Here is a 16198-nt window from a genome sequence, read left to right on the forward strand (position 1 = left end):
AATTGGCTGAAAATTTCAGTCAAATTGATCCACTATGAATCGAGAATTAAGCGATTGAAATTTCGGCCTAGCCTCGATCATCATTACTAAAGTCTGTACAATAAAAAACATAGTCTCGATCATCTATTTCATGATTAAATTACGAATGGAAGTCGAGCAGCAAATGGGATCATAATCCAATAAATATCACAGGCTTGTGATGCCATCGAAAGTTTATTATGGTCTGGATAAGTTAACTAATGTCTAATTAATAATTTAGATAACATTTCAAGCCTACAGAAAGACCTGCAATTGGCAGATTTAGCTCTTGCATAATGTATGTTTAAGTAACCAACCCCGTTTATGCTTGTCCGTGGCAAGAAGAAATGTTGTTCGATGAAATGGAGGACAATGCAAAAAACAAACCTAAGAACAGAATGTGTAAGAACAGAACATGGAATATCGCAACAGACAAAGTGAAATGTTAAGTAAATAAGTAGTTAACTTCCTAGAATTATTTTCTCCTTTATAAAGTCTGGTTCTAATAATATGAAGAAATCAATCACCGTCAAACTCTCTATTCAAACCGACATCATTACACACTTGTGAAGCAATGTTCAATACATTGAAAAAATATCTTAGTACATGAGAAGAACAGCGAAGGCCGGAAACAATGTTAGAGGAATTTCAAGAGGCTGGAGCATGGAAAGTATAGATTATTTTAAATTAAAAAATATCCTATAAATGGCGTTAAACATATATGCACTCACTACGTTTATGTATTATTCAGCTGGGAAATTTGAATCTTTCCAGAAAGCTTGATATCACTTCTCATCGGAAGAGTTCGAAGAGTGAATTGTTTGTTGTACTTTTGTATCTGAATGAAATGGGGTTTAACGTCCTACTTTTTTGCACCAAGCGGGCCAATGGAAGAGAGAAAGAGAGAGAAATGGGGTTTAAACTCGACACTCGGGACTAACATATGGTTCAATTTTATTTCAATTATTCGCTTGCGCGTAGGGGTCTTTAAGCAGTGGAAGGAAACCGGAGGACCCAGAGAAAACCCACGAGGTTGGACCCCACTCCTTGTCACGTACAACCAGAGAATCGAAACCAAGCCCGTTGACTCAATTACAGACTTTATGTTTCAACGCGCACGCGCTAACCATTCGTTCATCCACCCCCAGATATTAAAGCGGCATTAGGTAAATAAGATGAATTAAAGGAAAGTTACACGAACCCCAGACAAACAAGATCGATTCACATTTAAACGGGGGTTTGGATGGCTGAATGGTTAGCGTGCGAGCGCTGTATTATACAGTCTGTCATTGAGTCGACTGGCGTGGTTTCGAATCCCCGGTTGTACGTGGCAAGGAGTAGGGTCGCCTGTCCAACCTCATGGGTTTTCTCCGGGTCCTCCGGTTTCCTCCCACTGCTAAAGACCCCTACGCGCAAGCGAATTATGTAAATAAAATTAAACCATATGTTAGTCCCGAAATGACCTAGTTTGTGTCGAGTGGACGTTAAACCCCATTTCTCTCTCTCTCTCACATTTAAACTTTTATCTTTTTCTTTCAAGATAATGCCTTTTAAAATTAGATTGATAAAGTTACACACGTTTCTGTAAGCGCGGCTGACAGCAGAACGTCTACAGGAAGCTTACTGCACGTTCTCACAACATCTCACATTACTGTTCGTCTTAAGAACAATTTATGTCAGAAGGAAACATTTTTGAAGATACATATTTAGGTAATTAATCAATCTTATTAATATTAGAGGGTTTCTTATTTCGTTTTTTTTCTCGTTTTATATTCCGTATGTTATGTTTTACCGATAAATAGCTAGCTCTTTCAATAAGGCCAAGACATAGTCCACTCATCTGTATATGAACTCACCGACGGCGACGCCTCGTGCATAACACAGCCACCATCTGCTAACTAAACTAAACGACAACCGTTTTGAAGACATCTAAGATTTTAGGTAATGTGAAAAATCAGAACCACGGAAAAGAAACGAAACAAAGACTTTATATTTAAAAAAAAAAAAAAAAAATACACTGTCATGGCATCTAGAAAATATACTATTGTCTCACTTCAGAAAATGTTCTAAAATTAGATTTATTAAAAACTCTTAAATACGTTTTATGAAATAATAACAACATTGATTCTTTAAACATTGATACAAACACAATACAACCATCGAAAATATTAGTAAACAATCGGAGAATTATCACAAGTTGAAAGTCAGGAATAATCTAGTATTCTAAATGGTCAAGAATAATTAATAAATGATTTATAAACATCTATGTGAAAAAATGTTATATAATCTCAGAGAAAGACATTAACGATAATAGTTATATTGTTGGGGGTATTTTTAAATGATGACAGCTTAATAACCGCATAAAGAAATCCGCGTCTTATTAACGCCAAATTTCATCTATATTGCATGAACAGTTCGAAGAGAAATATTACAGCCAATTGGAAACGGTCGTTTCGAATCTTTGGGGGATAAGTTAAAAGCTTTCACACTTTCGACTAACACCAAACACCACGAAGCCAAATTAATTGGCGTGAAACGTAGGTGTATGTCTGTAAATTGGTAACGAAAAATGTTGCCATTAAAATAATGAATGTGATCTATCTGGTACCAGGAAAGTTGTTTCACTGTCGGTTTTTTTCCGTTTATAAGTAAAGCGAATTCTATGCATGCTGGGCGAACCGGGATAAACGATAATCATCAACTGTGACATGGCATCATACAGCATTACGGATCACGGGTTAAATCTATTTTATAAGGTCAGCTTCAAAGTTTGGTCAAGGTCACGAGATGTAAACAGGGCTAGCTCTAATCCCAACCCTAACCCTGGACCTAGTCCTAAAGCTTAACCTAACCCTAACATACAATCTCGCCAACAATCACGTGCCCTAATCTTATTTACATCTTAGCGACCTTGACGAAAATTGGGTTGGCCTTAACAATTAGATCCAGCCACGAATCATGGGTGTGTGATTCGCCACCTTAATTTCGTGGGGTTTCTGTGGCCACTCTATTTTCTCCGATAGTCACCTAGCACGCTGTATGCAGACCAAAAATTCGAATAACAAATTAGGGGTGGGGTGGGGTGGGGTGGGGTTGAGAACCAGGAGAAAACCCACAAGGTTGGAAATGCGACCATACTCCTTATTCACGTACAAGGTGGGAATCAAAATCACACCAGTTCACTCAATGACAGACTTTATGATCTAAAGTGTACACATTAGACCCCCCTCCCCATACCGCTGCCCGACCCTACAGTTTAGAAGCTAGCAGAACATTTCATGTGCTGATAAAATGAGTCCTGGGCACAGCTAATCAGCATGCTCGGCACACTTAGGTAGGGGGGATACTAACCCCCACCCCCATCCACCCCACCCCACGCTCCACCCCTAGCGTTTCTTTAGACATGTGGATGAAATCGATCAAGAGCTGTTAGCCAACTTTCAACGTTCGATTTTCATCATAAGTTTTGTCGGTTACCTTAATATCTATTTCCATCCAAAAACTATTCACTTTCCCAATAAATAATTGAAGAGCAGTAACACATTTAGATATTGTTCATAAAGTATGCATGAAACTATAACACCAGCGATATAGCAATCATGGACCCTCTCATCAACTATGCGGATATTTCATCAACATTTGACTTAATTGAAAAAAAAAAGATATTGCAAGGCTTTCATTGATTTTCCGACATAATATTTTATATATTTGAAAACATGATCGTGGTAATTGGTTTAAAATTAACTTGAAATAGATCAATATTCTGACATTTAGACAGTTTGTGCAACCACGTTTGTTAAAGATACATTATGGGGGATTAAATAAAGAGCTGGCAGTTCTCACTAAAATAGTTAAATAATAGATAATGTAAAGGGAATTTGCTAAATATTTCAGTCAAATTGTTCCACTCTAAACCGCGATGTTTGCTTTGGAATTTTAGGCCTAGCCTCGATCATCATTACTGAAGTCGGTAAGATTAAAAAAAACCCCAACATATTATCGATTATCCATTTTTGGATTAAATTATTAATGAGCGTTGAACAGCAAATCGGATTCAAACCCAGTAAATATCGCAGGCTAGCAATGAGCTTAGGATAGAAACCATGCCACTTGACTCATGGGGGGGGGGGGCGAATGGTTAGCAGGTGCGCACTGTATCATAAAGCCTGTCAATGAGTCAACTGGCGTGGTTTCGAATCCCGGGTTGTGCGTAACAAGGAGAAGGGTCGCCTGTCCAACCTCGTGGGTTTTCTCCGGGTCCTCAGGTTTCCTCCCACTGCTAAAGACACCTACGCGCAAGCGAATTATTGAAATAAAATTAAACCATGTTAGTCCCGAAATGACCTAGTTTGTGTCGAGTGGACGTTAAACCCCATTCTCTCTCTCTCACTTGACTCATTGACAGACTATATGATATAAATCGTTCACTGTAGACCATTTAGCACCCCACATCTTAATGAACGCGAAAAACAGTGTTTAATACATACATATGTAAATATCAAGAAGCTTTGTTTTTTTTTTAAAAAAAAAGTCCGCACATTTTTAAGCTTGTCTTCTGGATGTACGATGTGGCTTATGACTTTGCGGTGTAAGTCACACCATTCCCCTGGAATATAGCGCACCCTTTACTGTGTAAATCACACCATTCCCCTGGAATATAACGCACCCTTTACTGCGTAAATCACACCATTCGCCTGGAATAGAACGCACCCTTTACTGTGTAAATCACACCATTCCTGAAATATAATGCACCCTTTACTGCGTAAATCACACCATTCGCCTAGAATATAACGCATCCTTTACTGTGTAAATCACACTATTCGCCTAGAATATAACGCACCCTTTACTGTGTAAATCACACACCATTCACATCGTATATAATAGGCCTCTTACTCTTATATACAAAGTGTGTAAGTATAAAAAATATATTAAAAATGTCTACATTTCTATTTATTAACACGGGAAATACCCAATTAACTCATTTCCCAAGTGTCAACTATTTTGGTTTCCCTTATGCTGACTAATCTGGTTGGATGCATGGTTTAATATTTTTATGTGAAAGTGGGGGGGCGGCAGGTTCGTATGAATATGCTAAATGACAAATAACGCCACCAATGCTTTCGATTGATTTAATTTAATAATAAGCTTACCTTTTATTATATTGTGGTCTGATTCCACATTTTTAAATGTACAGTTGTGTCCCCTACTATGCAACCGTCAAATAGTTATCGGAGTCTAAAACGGAGGCATCCAGTATCTTATTTACCATTCGTTTGATCAATACCAAGCATTATATAATATAAACTAGTCGAAATTGATTAAATCTTCATAAACTTAAAGTGCTACGGAAAATGGAGTTATCTCCCCTCGTACGTTGCGCCCGGACACACTTGGTGATCCAATTTATATTAATCAGCGGTGATTCTACTTTCTTGTAAATTAATCAATAATATTTAGCACTTTTTGTACGTAGTTTCATACATAGCATGCCAATAGAATCACCGTGTTAGCAATAATAACTTCAATTAAGGGGAGATAACTTGTGTTACTTTAACGAAATCTGGACTCCCACTACTAAGTACAGACGAATGTAGAGCCGGGTTTATTTAGATAATATCTTTCTCCTTCTTTTCATTCCTTATTGTATGTCTGTTTTCTTGGTAAAAAAAATCATAAAACAAGTTCAAATTTTCTTCCAGGTTTGTGTGAATATTATTGATTCCTAAGCGGGAGATACAGGATACTTCGCCCGGTAAACGCATAGATATAGTTTGAAAATAATTCGTAGCTTCTCTCAAGCTTGGTTCATTAATTTCCATCTGAATTTCGTGACAATTTTCGGCCTGTTATTTTTACCAATTTCCGACGAGATTAATCCTCACCCAGGCCAATATGCCAATATTATCTGATAAAAATATCGCGAAGGGGATGACCATATGAATATTTTATAACGCGATGTCAAATGAACCTACATGTATATACTAGGAAAAGAGGTCGTTTCTCTGAGGTGATGTCCTCCGTCTATTAACCTACTATTCCCCAATCTCAAAATCACGAATCTCCACTAAAACCTGAATCAAACCTCGAAAACCTTCGACAACACATATCTATTATGTCAGGACAGTAGCCAATGGATTTGGAGGGATTCGGATATTTCGTGATAAGTTTAAACCTAATTATTCCAGAAATATGTTTGTACAAAAATTAGTAAATAATGCTCGTAACTTTGTGGTGACGTAACACAGTTTCATTAATAAATTAGTGTCGATGTATTTGCACTAAAGGTTTCTATTGTACTGTTTATTGTATTTGTATCAACTTAAATCAACTCTTTCACTAAATTTTATGGTATTCTTCATGGGTTTTACTTCCTGTATTGTGCTATATAAGTCTTGTTCTTCCAGTATTGTGCTATATAAGTCTTGTTCCTTCAGTATTGTGCTATATAAGATACGTCTTATTATTCCTGTATTGTGCTATATAAGTCTTGTAATTCCTGTATTGTGCTATGTAAGTCTTGTTTTTCCTGTATTGTGGTATATAAGTCCTGTTCTTCCTGTATTGTGGTATATAAGTCGTGTTATTCTTGTATTGTGCTATATAAGTCTTGTTCTTCCTGTATTGTGCTATATAAGTCCTGTTCGTCCTGTATTGTGCTATATAAGTATTGTTCTTCCAGTAATGTGCTATATAAGCCTTGTTCTTTCTGTATTGTGCTATATAAGTCTTTTTTTATTCCTGTAATGTGTTATTGTTAAATTATATCTTACCGTATATTTGTTACACTTTGTGTTTATAATCATGTATTTATCTTTTGTACAAGTTTCACAGAGTAGATTTATAAACTGCAGTTTGCCACTTTATAAGTTAAATCAATTATCAGGCCCCGAGTTCACAAAGCATTCTCAGACTTACGTTAAGAAATTAATATAGCCCTTTATACAACTTTTGTTTTAGTGTATCAAATACATCAATAAGAAACTATGTGCAAAGTTTTGTGTTTCTGGATCAAAGATATTTCTCATAAATAGTGATTGAAAGTTGAATGAATTCTTAACTTAAGTCTGAGAATGCTTTGTGAACTCCGGGTCTGTATTGTTTATTGTATAGGTTTGAGCCATTTGGATTGTAGATATCCAAATGTTGCCACCTGATTTGTTTTAAAAACAAATGCAAAGTGCGGTAAATGCATCATTTAAAGGGCACATAACCCTAAACAAAAAGAGTTATATGTCCTTTAAAATAATATAATAAAATAACCTTACCTCAAAAGCATTAAAAGCACCGTCCACAACCCCAGTTTTTGAAAATCCCTTTTTCTTTGTTCCAGTCGACGAATCTTTGTCAGGTTTTGGTGCTGTCGAGTTCGAAAACATGGTGTTAGATTTTGTTCTTTTTCACACAGAATCACAATATATTTGTAAACATCTATATATATGTATGAACATCATTTGTTTATTTGACAAAATGATGATGGCGATAACACAACAAGACAGTCTGATGTTTGAATATTTCAAATTCTCACATTCCAAATTTTTTGGAAAATGACAGGAACAAATAATTCCAACATGTTCAAAACATAACAAAGTAGTTTTAATCTATACATCTCTTGTAAATTTTTAATCAATATCGACACAGAATTCACAGTGTTCATAGCACCCACTTGACCTGTTCAAAAGCTCGTCTTCAAATGTTTTAAAATGTAGTGGAAACGGAAAAATTCATAATATCTAAACGGTGACAGTATAAAATCCATAGCACCATGGGGAAATAATCCACGGAATATTATATTTTAAACGTCATTAGTACATATTTTAATAGTTTTACAGCATGTTACGTCTATCTGACATTCATCACGCACAAACGATCGTATAGATAATCTACTTTAAAGCAATAAAATATTCTGCGCAGCAATATAAAAATATTCAGAATATTCATAAGTCGTAGAATAATTGAATGATGCAAATCAGAATGTCCTGGACAAGCACAGTGTAAATAATCCACAAGGATTGGCTCGTGGGAGTGCCGGATGATAATCTTAGAGTTATCTTGCCCTTTGTTTTGAGAAGTGTCAAGAAGACCACGATACAAGATTCACCATAGAAGACATTGTTTTGTGAATTGTTGCTTAGCAACGCTATTTAAAACATTTGCACAGACGTACACCTGAAAAATGACAGACGACACAGTTTAATAGATCGTTTAATTGTCTCAGGACAACTATAGTAACAGGGAAAAACCTGATGACCCTAACCATGACATATAAATACTTCAATCACGATTTCCCAGTCCTGTTTTGAACAGTAGGCAAAGGGACTTTGGCATCGACTCTAAGCCAATCCTACCCTGTCACATGGCATAACTATGAACAAAACTTGCCGTGAATACAAACCAATATCAACCTAATTGGGATCTACAAGAACAGCAAGATAACTAGCTGGAAGAGTGGTATTATGGACCGGAGATAATATATTAATATTCACAAAGCCATATCATGAATACGAACCAATATCAATTAATATTACCAAAACCATACTATGAACAAAATCCAGTATCAATTAATATTAACAAAACTATACTATGATCAAAATCCAGTATCAATTAATATCTATGAACAAAATCCAATATCAATTAATATTAACAAAAACGTACTATGAACAAAATCCAATATCAATTAATATTAACAAAACCGTACTATGAACAAAATCCAATATCAATTAATATTAACAAAACCGTACTATGAACAAAATCCTATATCAATTAATAATAACAAAACCATACTATGAATGAAATCCAATATCAATCAATAAAAACAAAACCGTACTATGAATGAAATCCAATATCAATCAATAAAAACGAAATGAAATTAAATGGAATGGGGTTTAACGTCCTACTGTTCTGCTCCTATACTGGGCTAATGAAGACGGGCATACGCCATACAGTGTGCCATGAGGGAAATTTGCCCGGGCAGCGGCACTATCGCCTACTCTTATATCGAATTCCAACTGCCAGGTATCTTTTACGTGCATTCCAATATATACACGGGACCTCGATTTTTCGTCTCATCCGAAGGACTAGAAAGCTGTCCTTGCCAGGGCCTCCGTTCTGCACAACTGAAAAGGGGAACCCACGTCGGAAAATCTGGATGAACTTTCTCGGCCAATATCAATAAAAACAAAACTATATTATGAATAAACTCTAGTATCGGTCAATATTAACAAAACCGTACTATGAATAAAATCCAATATCAATTAATATTAACAATACCGTACAATGAATAAAATCCAATCTATCAATTAAAATGAACAAAACCAGTATCAAACTACACGGATCTCCAAACATTTTCTGACGTTACATAAAACACCTATACACATTCATCAAAGTGAAACTGAATAAAGACCCCCAAAACACCTACCTGTTTACTATTCACACGTAAAAACCTCTTTAATGATCTTAATTGTAACCAGATGCTCAATAAACTCTTGTAACATGTTAAGTTAATGTTTTAGTCAATAGAAGATAAGGTTTAACTAACGGTTTCAGGACTCACCATCAATCACTGTATAACACAATAAACCACACAAGAGAAATGAGATTAGAAAACACGATTTTTTTTTGGTGTTCTTCGGCAGCCAAACGGAGACTTTAAATAGTTTGGTTTATTTTAAACTATATTTAGATGTAGAATATTTATTCAGCCTTTTGCAACAGCAAGAAAAATGAAAACAAGAAGCCAAGATGAATTACCTCTGTCAAACTTCTATACGTAAAAAAAATCCATAATTGATGAATTGAGTTTAAATCAAATTCTAAGCAATTTATCTATTTAGTTTCTAGTATTGACTTTTACACCAACTCAATACCACAAGAATACCCTACCACTACGACAATACTACACAATTACAATTAAACACTACACCAAAACTCGACCAATACTAAATTGCACCCAAACACTACCAGTACTAAATTACATACAAACACTAGCCGAGTACACTAAAACTCGACCAGTACTAAATTACACCCAAACCTAACCAAATTGCATCTAATAACAACCACCACCAGTACGACACCAAATTACAACCAATTTACATCCATTCACTAGGCAAGAAGCATAAAATTACACGCCATCACTACCAGATTACAGCAACAAAAAGTTGCAAAAGAGCAACACAGTACCCCAAAAACACTACCGAGATACACCAAACCTCTAGCAGATTACAAGAACCATGACCAAAACAAAATTACATTAGAGCTAACCACCACCATACAGTGTACCCAAATTACAGCCTACCCAAATGACAGTTAACCATTACAGTGTACCCAAAATACACTCAACCACCACCATTACAGTCTACCCAAATGACAGTTAACAATTACAGTGTACCTAAAATACACCCAACCACTACCATTACAGTCTACCCAAATGGCAGTTAACCATTACAGTGTACCCAAATTACAACGAAACACTACCATAAGAGTGTGCCCAAATTACATCCAACCACTTCCATTTCAGTGTACCCAAATTACATACAACCACTGCCACTACAGTGTACCCAAATTACATCCATACACTACCATTACAGTGTAAACAAATTACATCCAAACACTACCATTACAGTGTGCCCAAATTACATATAAACACTACCACTACAGTGTTCGCAAATTACAGCCAAACACTACCATTACAGTGTACCCAAATTACAGTCAAACACTACCATTACAGTGTACGCAAATTACATCCAAACACTACCATTACAGTGTACCAAAATTCACATAACCAAATTAACATAACCAAATTCCAACTGCACAATCACGCAAAATATCACACGGTACATCGATCAAAGATTTATTAACCTAATAAACAAATTGTCCGCCAACATGGCTCTCACCTAGAAATCATTGACATTATTTTCTGGTCCCCTTCTCATAAAACACACCATTAATATAACAATGAAGAGACGATGAGTATTGGGAATCGCTATATGGCACGTGGGTATTGGCGCGCTAATATTGTAATAGTTTCAATAATGTTACATAATTGAGTCCCCCTACACAATATGTGTACTTGATTATCAAGGGACTACTAGATGGCATTCGTATACAATATTCTATACCTGATTATCCAGACTGACAATGACATAAAAATGATTGATGCTTTATGTTGTTGACGCTATATGAAGTAGACAATCAACCGTTAATCATCACTTTCGATCAGAGAGACAGAGAGAGAGAGAGAGAGAGTTTATCGTCTATTTTAACATAAACTACAAACAAGATGATTTCGGGACTAACATAGTGCAAATTTACTTCAATAATTCCCTGTTCTGTTTACTATATAAATGATAGCACTGTCAATACTAAGGTATTTATTATATAGTTGTAGCACTATCAATACCGACAAGAAATATGAGGGTTTTACAGGGTCTACTCGCCGCTCTTGTCCTCATGGACAGTGTTTTTGTGTTAAGAATATGTACACGGTGTTTACTTTTGCCGTTCCATTAGTCTCTATCATCTAAAGAAGTATATATTTCACGAATTTTAGTCTGGATGCGCTGTCAACAGTTGAGAATAATAGGTCATTGGCTAGAATATCCGGTCTTTTACAGTATCATAAACGAAGTGTAAGGGGGTAACTAGTCTTAAAACACGATGACATTAATTTAAGAATGCCATTTCAGTAAATCCTTTTGATTGCATTGTCAGTTCAATATAAAACACTCTTAATTCTTTTTATTGTAAAATTTATCTCTTCATGGGTCATATCTATGTATTTTGTTTTTTTAAAATTAATCCTAATTCGTCGTTACGATTTATGTTTGTTTATATTAATGCAAGAATTATGGGATACATTGCGCGAAGGGGCGCAACTATTACTTGACTTGGCCGAAGATACTGGATAATCAGCCACATAAAAAATAAACTCCCGGTTACGCATGGGCAATGGAACTTTTCGTCAAATATTGACAACGGTCCCAAACCCCCCGTATGTTGAAGACTAGGGGGTTCTGGGTGACCGAGACTACCGTTCCGTCCGGGTCATACACTCACTGACAAGGGGAACCGCGCTGGAAATTCCTGGGGAAACTTGTTAGGCCAACAGCGGAGCCGAACAACAGATCTCCTGGTTGTTGAGTCAGCGCTTTATTCACTAAGCCACCGCCGGTCTAATCGTACTAACCGAGCCATCATGGCTTAAACTCTACTAAAATCTATAATAAATGTTAATAGAAAGTAACTTGACTGATTATTACCTGTCCTTGTAAAAAAAATTAATTATGTCATTAATCGACCCCACTGTTAGAAAAACAGACAATTAATTTAAATCTGTCAGGGAAATGACATTGTCATATATATATAATTCTAATGACGTTAAACTTGTAACCTTTCGTCTGTGGCTATTAACCAATCAATCAATCAACGAGATGCATAAAGATACATTATGGGACATTAGATGAAGAGCTGACAGTTCTCACTATAATAGTTAGAAACTAGATAATGTAAAGGCAATTTGCTGAAAATTTCAGTCAAATTGATCCACTCTGAACCGAGATTTTAGCGATTGAATTTTCGGCATAGCCTCGATCTTCATTACTAAAGTCGGCACGATAAAAAACATAGTCTCGATTATTCATTTCATGATTAAACCATGAATGAAAGTTGATCAGCAAATCTGATCGTAATCCAGTAAATATCACAGGCTAGCGTTGATTATGGTCTGGATAAGTTAATTAATGTCTCATTAATGATTTAGATAACATTTCAGGCCTTAAGAATGACCTGCAATAGGCAAATTTAGCTCTTCCATAATGTATGTTTAAATCTATAAAAATGAACTGTTACGCCCACTTGAAATGAAATGGGATTTAACGTCTTGATGTTCTTGTACCAAACGGGCTAACGAAGACGGGTACACACCATGCAGTGGACTATGCAGGATATTTTGCCCGGGCAGCGACATTTTCGCCTACTCTTCGTCGAATTCCAACCGCCAAGGGTCTTTAACGTACACACCAACATGTACACGAGACCTCGTTGTCAAGAGGAAACCTTGCTGTACTTGCTCGGTCAACACCAGGCTCGAACCCAGGACCTCCATGTTAGTTAGCCATCGCTTTACTCACTGATCCACCGTTGCTTCCTTATTACTGAAGATTATCAGAGGTATGATATACAACGTGTGAGGTGGAGTGAACGAAGAATGAATATGAGAAAGATCAGAGAGAGAGAGAGCGAGAGAGTGAGAGATATGGGGTTTAACGTCCACGCGACATAAACTAGGTCATTTCGGGACTAACACATTTTATTTCAATAATTCGTTTGCGCGTAGGGGTCTTTAGCATTGGGAGTAAAGCGGAGGACCCGGAGAAAACCCATGAGGTTGAACAGGCGACCCTACTCCTTGTCACGTACAACCGGAGAATCAAAACCACGCCAGTTGACTCGACGACCAACCTTATGATACCAGGTGCACGTGCTAACCATTCGCCCATCCAACCCCCCAAAGAATGAATGAAACAGATGTAGTAGATAGGGTATCACAAGAAATAGTAACATGAAATATCTAACCAATGTACCCTTGTTACCTTGATACAGGTAGAAATCCTATATTTGTTGATATTCTCATCTCCGTATCAAAGGAGATAATAAAACGATTTATTTTCATTCAACCGAAATCTTTTTGATATCTTACTTCATACTATTCCGTGGGGTATGGGTGGTCTATCGCGTGTGATTTACATCACAAGTTTTGTCATTGAGTAGAGTAGGGTCCATATCAAAACTCGTGGGTTTTCTATCGGTTCTCCGGATTAGAACAGTAAGAAGTGTTTTCGTTGTAAACATATAATTGTATCATGCGCATTCTCCTTCTACTGCTGTCCTGACAGAAATACACCCATTTTAACAATGCGGTGCCGTCTTTAAAACAAATGCCACCCGAGGCTGATTGGCCTTAACCTAGCCACGCAGCTGCATATAACACTTCTTATTGAAGGGATTTACATATCTAACAAACCCTTGTTGTACTGCTGTCCAACCTCGTGGGTTTTCTCCGGGTCCTCCGCAGGGCTGCCGACAACCAGTATCGTAGCGCAATGTGCGATACATATTTTGTCCGTTGCTAATCAAAAATTAAAATCTAACGTTTTTGATTCGCAGTAACTGCGAATCATTAATATGCCTGTCATTTTGGATATTGACACAAAGATTTATCCACATTTCTCAACGCTTTCAACGTGTATAAAATATCAAATAAATTTTATAAACAAAACGGAATTCTCCGTGTGACATTTTCTTCTCGAACTACCCAGATTCAATTCATTATACTATATAATACAGGGACATAACTCTATGAATCGGGACGATTAAACCGGAAATAGGGAATCAAGTAGTACCACTCACGTTGCGAGACATGCCAATTTCGAGTAATTATATCAGTATTCAATTTGAAAAAAAATAAATTCAGTGTATCCCCCACGTATTGTAAATAAAATATAAAAAATAAATACGTGTAACCGTATTGTAAAATGAGAAATCAAAGTAAGAATTCCCGTAAACTATTATTGTTTATATCGCGTGCGTCTAGTTAATCGAGATTATTCGTAAAATACAGCGTGCTTCCGATTGAACAAAAGTAATAACACACGATAAAAAGCAGACGAAATTGTTTTTTAACGAAGAAATAAGAAGCCACTGCCAAGAATTTGCTTCAGACATAACTAAAGGCCTAACCAAAAGTCTACATTCATTCAGAAATGTTCACAGCTACCTGTAGAAGTTCTAAAATTCTAAAAAATCTTAAGAATGAAATCTAATCATTTGTTATCAATTAAAATCTTGTTATTTAGGTGTTTTATGTTGAAACTGAAAACTGCTAATCAATTTTTAAATTTGCTAATCAAATTTGGCAAAATTGGACTTTTTGATTAGCAGTGCTGCTAATCATCTGTGAAAAATTACCGACAGCCCTGGACTCCTCCGGTTTCCTCCCTACACGCAAGCGAATTATAGAAGTAAAATTGAGCCGTGTGTTAGTCCCGAAATGACCTAGTTTGTGTCGAGTGGACATTAAACTCTCTCTCTCTCTCTCTCTCTCTCTTTGTTGTACTGTCGTTGAACTTCAAGGTTAATAAGATCGGGTGGTCGAGTGGTTTAACATGTGCGCGTTAGATGCCAAGGTTTGTCACTTTGTCAAGAGGCGTGGTTTGGATCCAAAGTTTGTACGTGACAAAGTGTAGGGTCTCTCCGGCCCAACCTTGTGGCTTTTCTCCGGTTGCTGTGGTTTCATCCCAGTTCTAAAGATTACTACCCAGTGCTAAAGATTACTACCCAGTGCTAAAGATTACTACCCAGTGCTAAAGATTCCTACCCAGTGCTAAAGATTACTACCCAGTGCTAAAGATTCCTACCCAGTGCTAAAGATTCCTACCCAGAAGCAAATTATAAAAATAAAATACATCATATGTTAGTCCCGAAATGACATAATTTGTGTCGAGTGAACGTTAACCCCCTTTTCCCCACCCTCCCTATATCTCTCAGAGGCTTTTTGGTACTCTTACTATAATATAAAATACGTACTGCTAAATGTATTTGTATATAGACTGTACATAATTGTATTTGTAGTATATTTATTAAATAAGGAGACGAATTAATAAAAGCCTTTGGCTTGTTTTTGAATCCTTACCTTTTGACAGTGTATGTATACAATATCTATCTTATTTGAATAAATATTGTTCAAGTCAAATTTGGTACTGTTACTAAATATAGACTATATACTCCAGGTATATTAAAACCGGATGAATAGTGATATAAGTGTTTATTGATGTTAGAATACCTGTACGTGTTATATATAAGTTCATCAAGGTAAGAATTATGACGACACGTCTATCATATTATCAACATTCATGTAGCATGTTCATATCAGATTTGTTATTTTAACGAAAATCTTTTTGATATTTTATGATTTATTTTCACAGCTGCGGCTATTCGATGGGATGCATAGACAGAAATAAACTGATATGTAATAAAATGTGTATACTTACCACCTTAATGTCTTTATAAAGATAGATAGAGAGAGAGAGAGAGAGAGAGAGAGAGAGAGAGAGACAGAGACAGGGTTTAACGTCCACTAGGCACAAACTGGTAATTTCGAGACTAACATATAGTTCAATTTTATTTC

The 16198-nt window shown here is 36.3% G+C and overlaps 1 protein-coding gene across 4 annotated transcripts in view; it reads right to left on the reverse strand.

Annotated features, from left to right (window-relative positions):
• The window catches only part of LOC126831685 (dipeptidyl peptidase 4), a 385894-nt gene that overhangs the window by 206573 nt on the left and 163123 nt on the right, over nucleotides 1–16198 (reverse strand). Inside the window, exon 1 of one of the 4 annotated variants that reach the window (XM_050562331.2) lies at nucleotides 7284–7452. The exons of the other annotated variants lie outside the window; for them this stretch is intronic. Coding sequence (XP_050418288.1) covers nucleotides 7284–7394 — 111 coding nt within the window. The 5' untranslated portion in view covers nucleotides 7395–7452. Of the gene's footprint in view, nucleotides 1–7283; nucleotides 7453–16198 lie in introns of those variants that run through there. 4 annotated transcript variants of the gene reach the window in all.

Source organism: Patella vulgata, chromosome 9 (genome assembly GCF_932274485.2).
Source record: "Patella vulgata chromosome 9, xgPatVulg1.2, whole genome shotgun sequence".
NCBI lineage: Eukaryota > Metazoa > Mollusca > Gastropoda > Patellidae > Patella > Patella vulgata.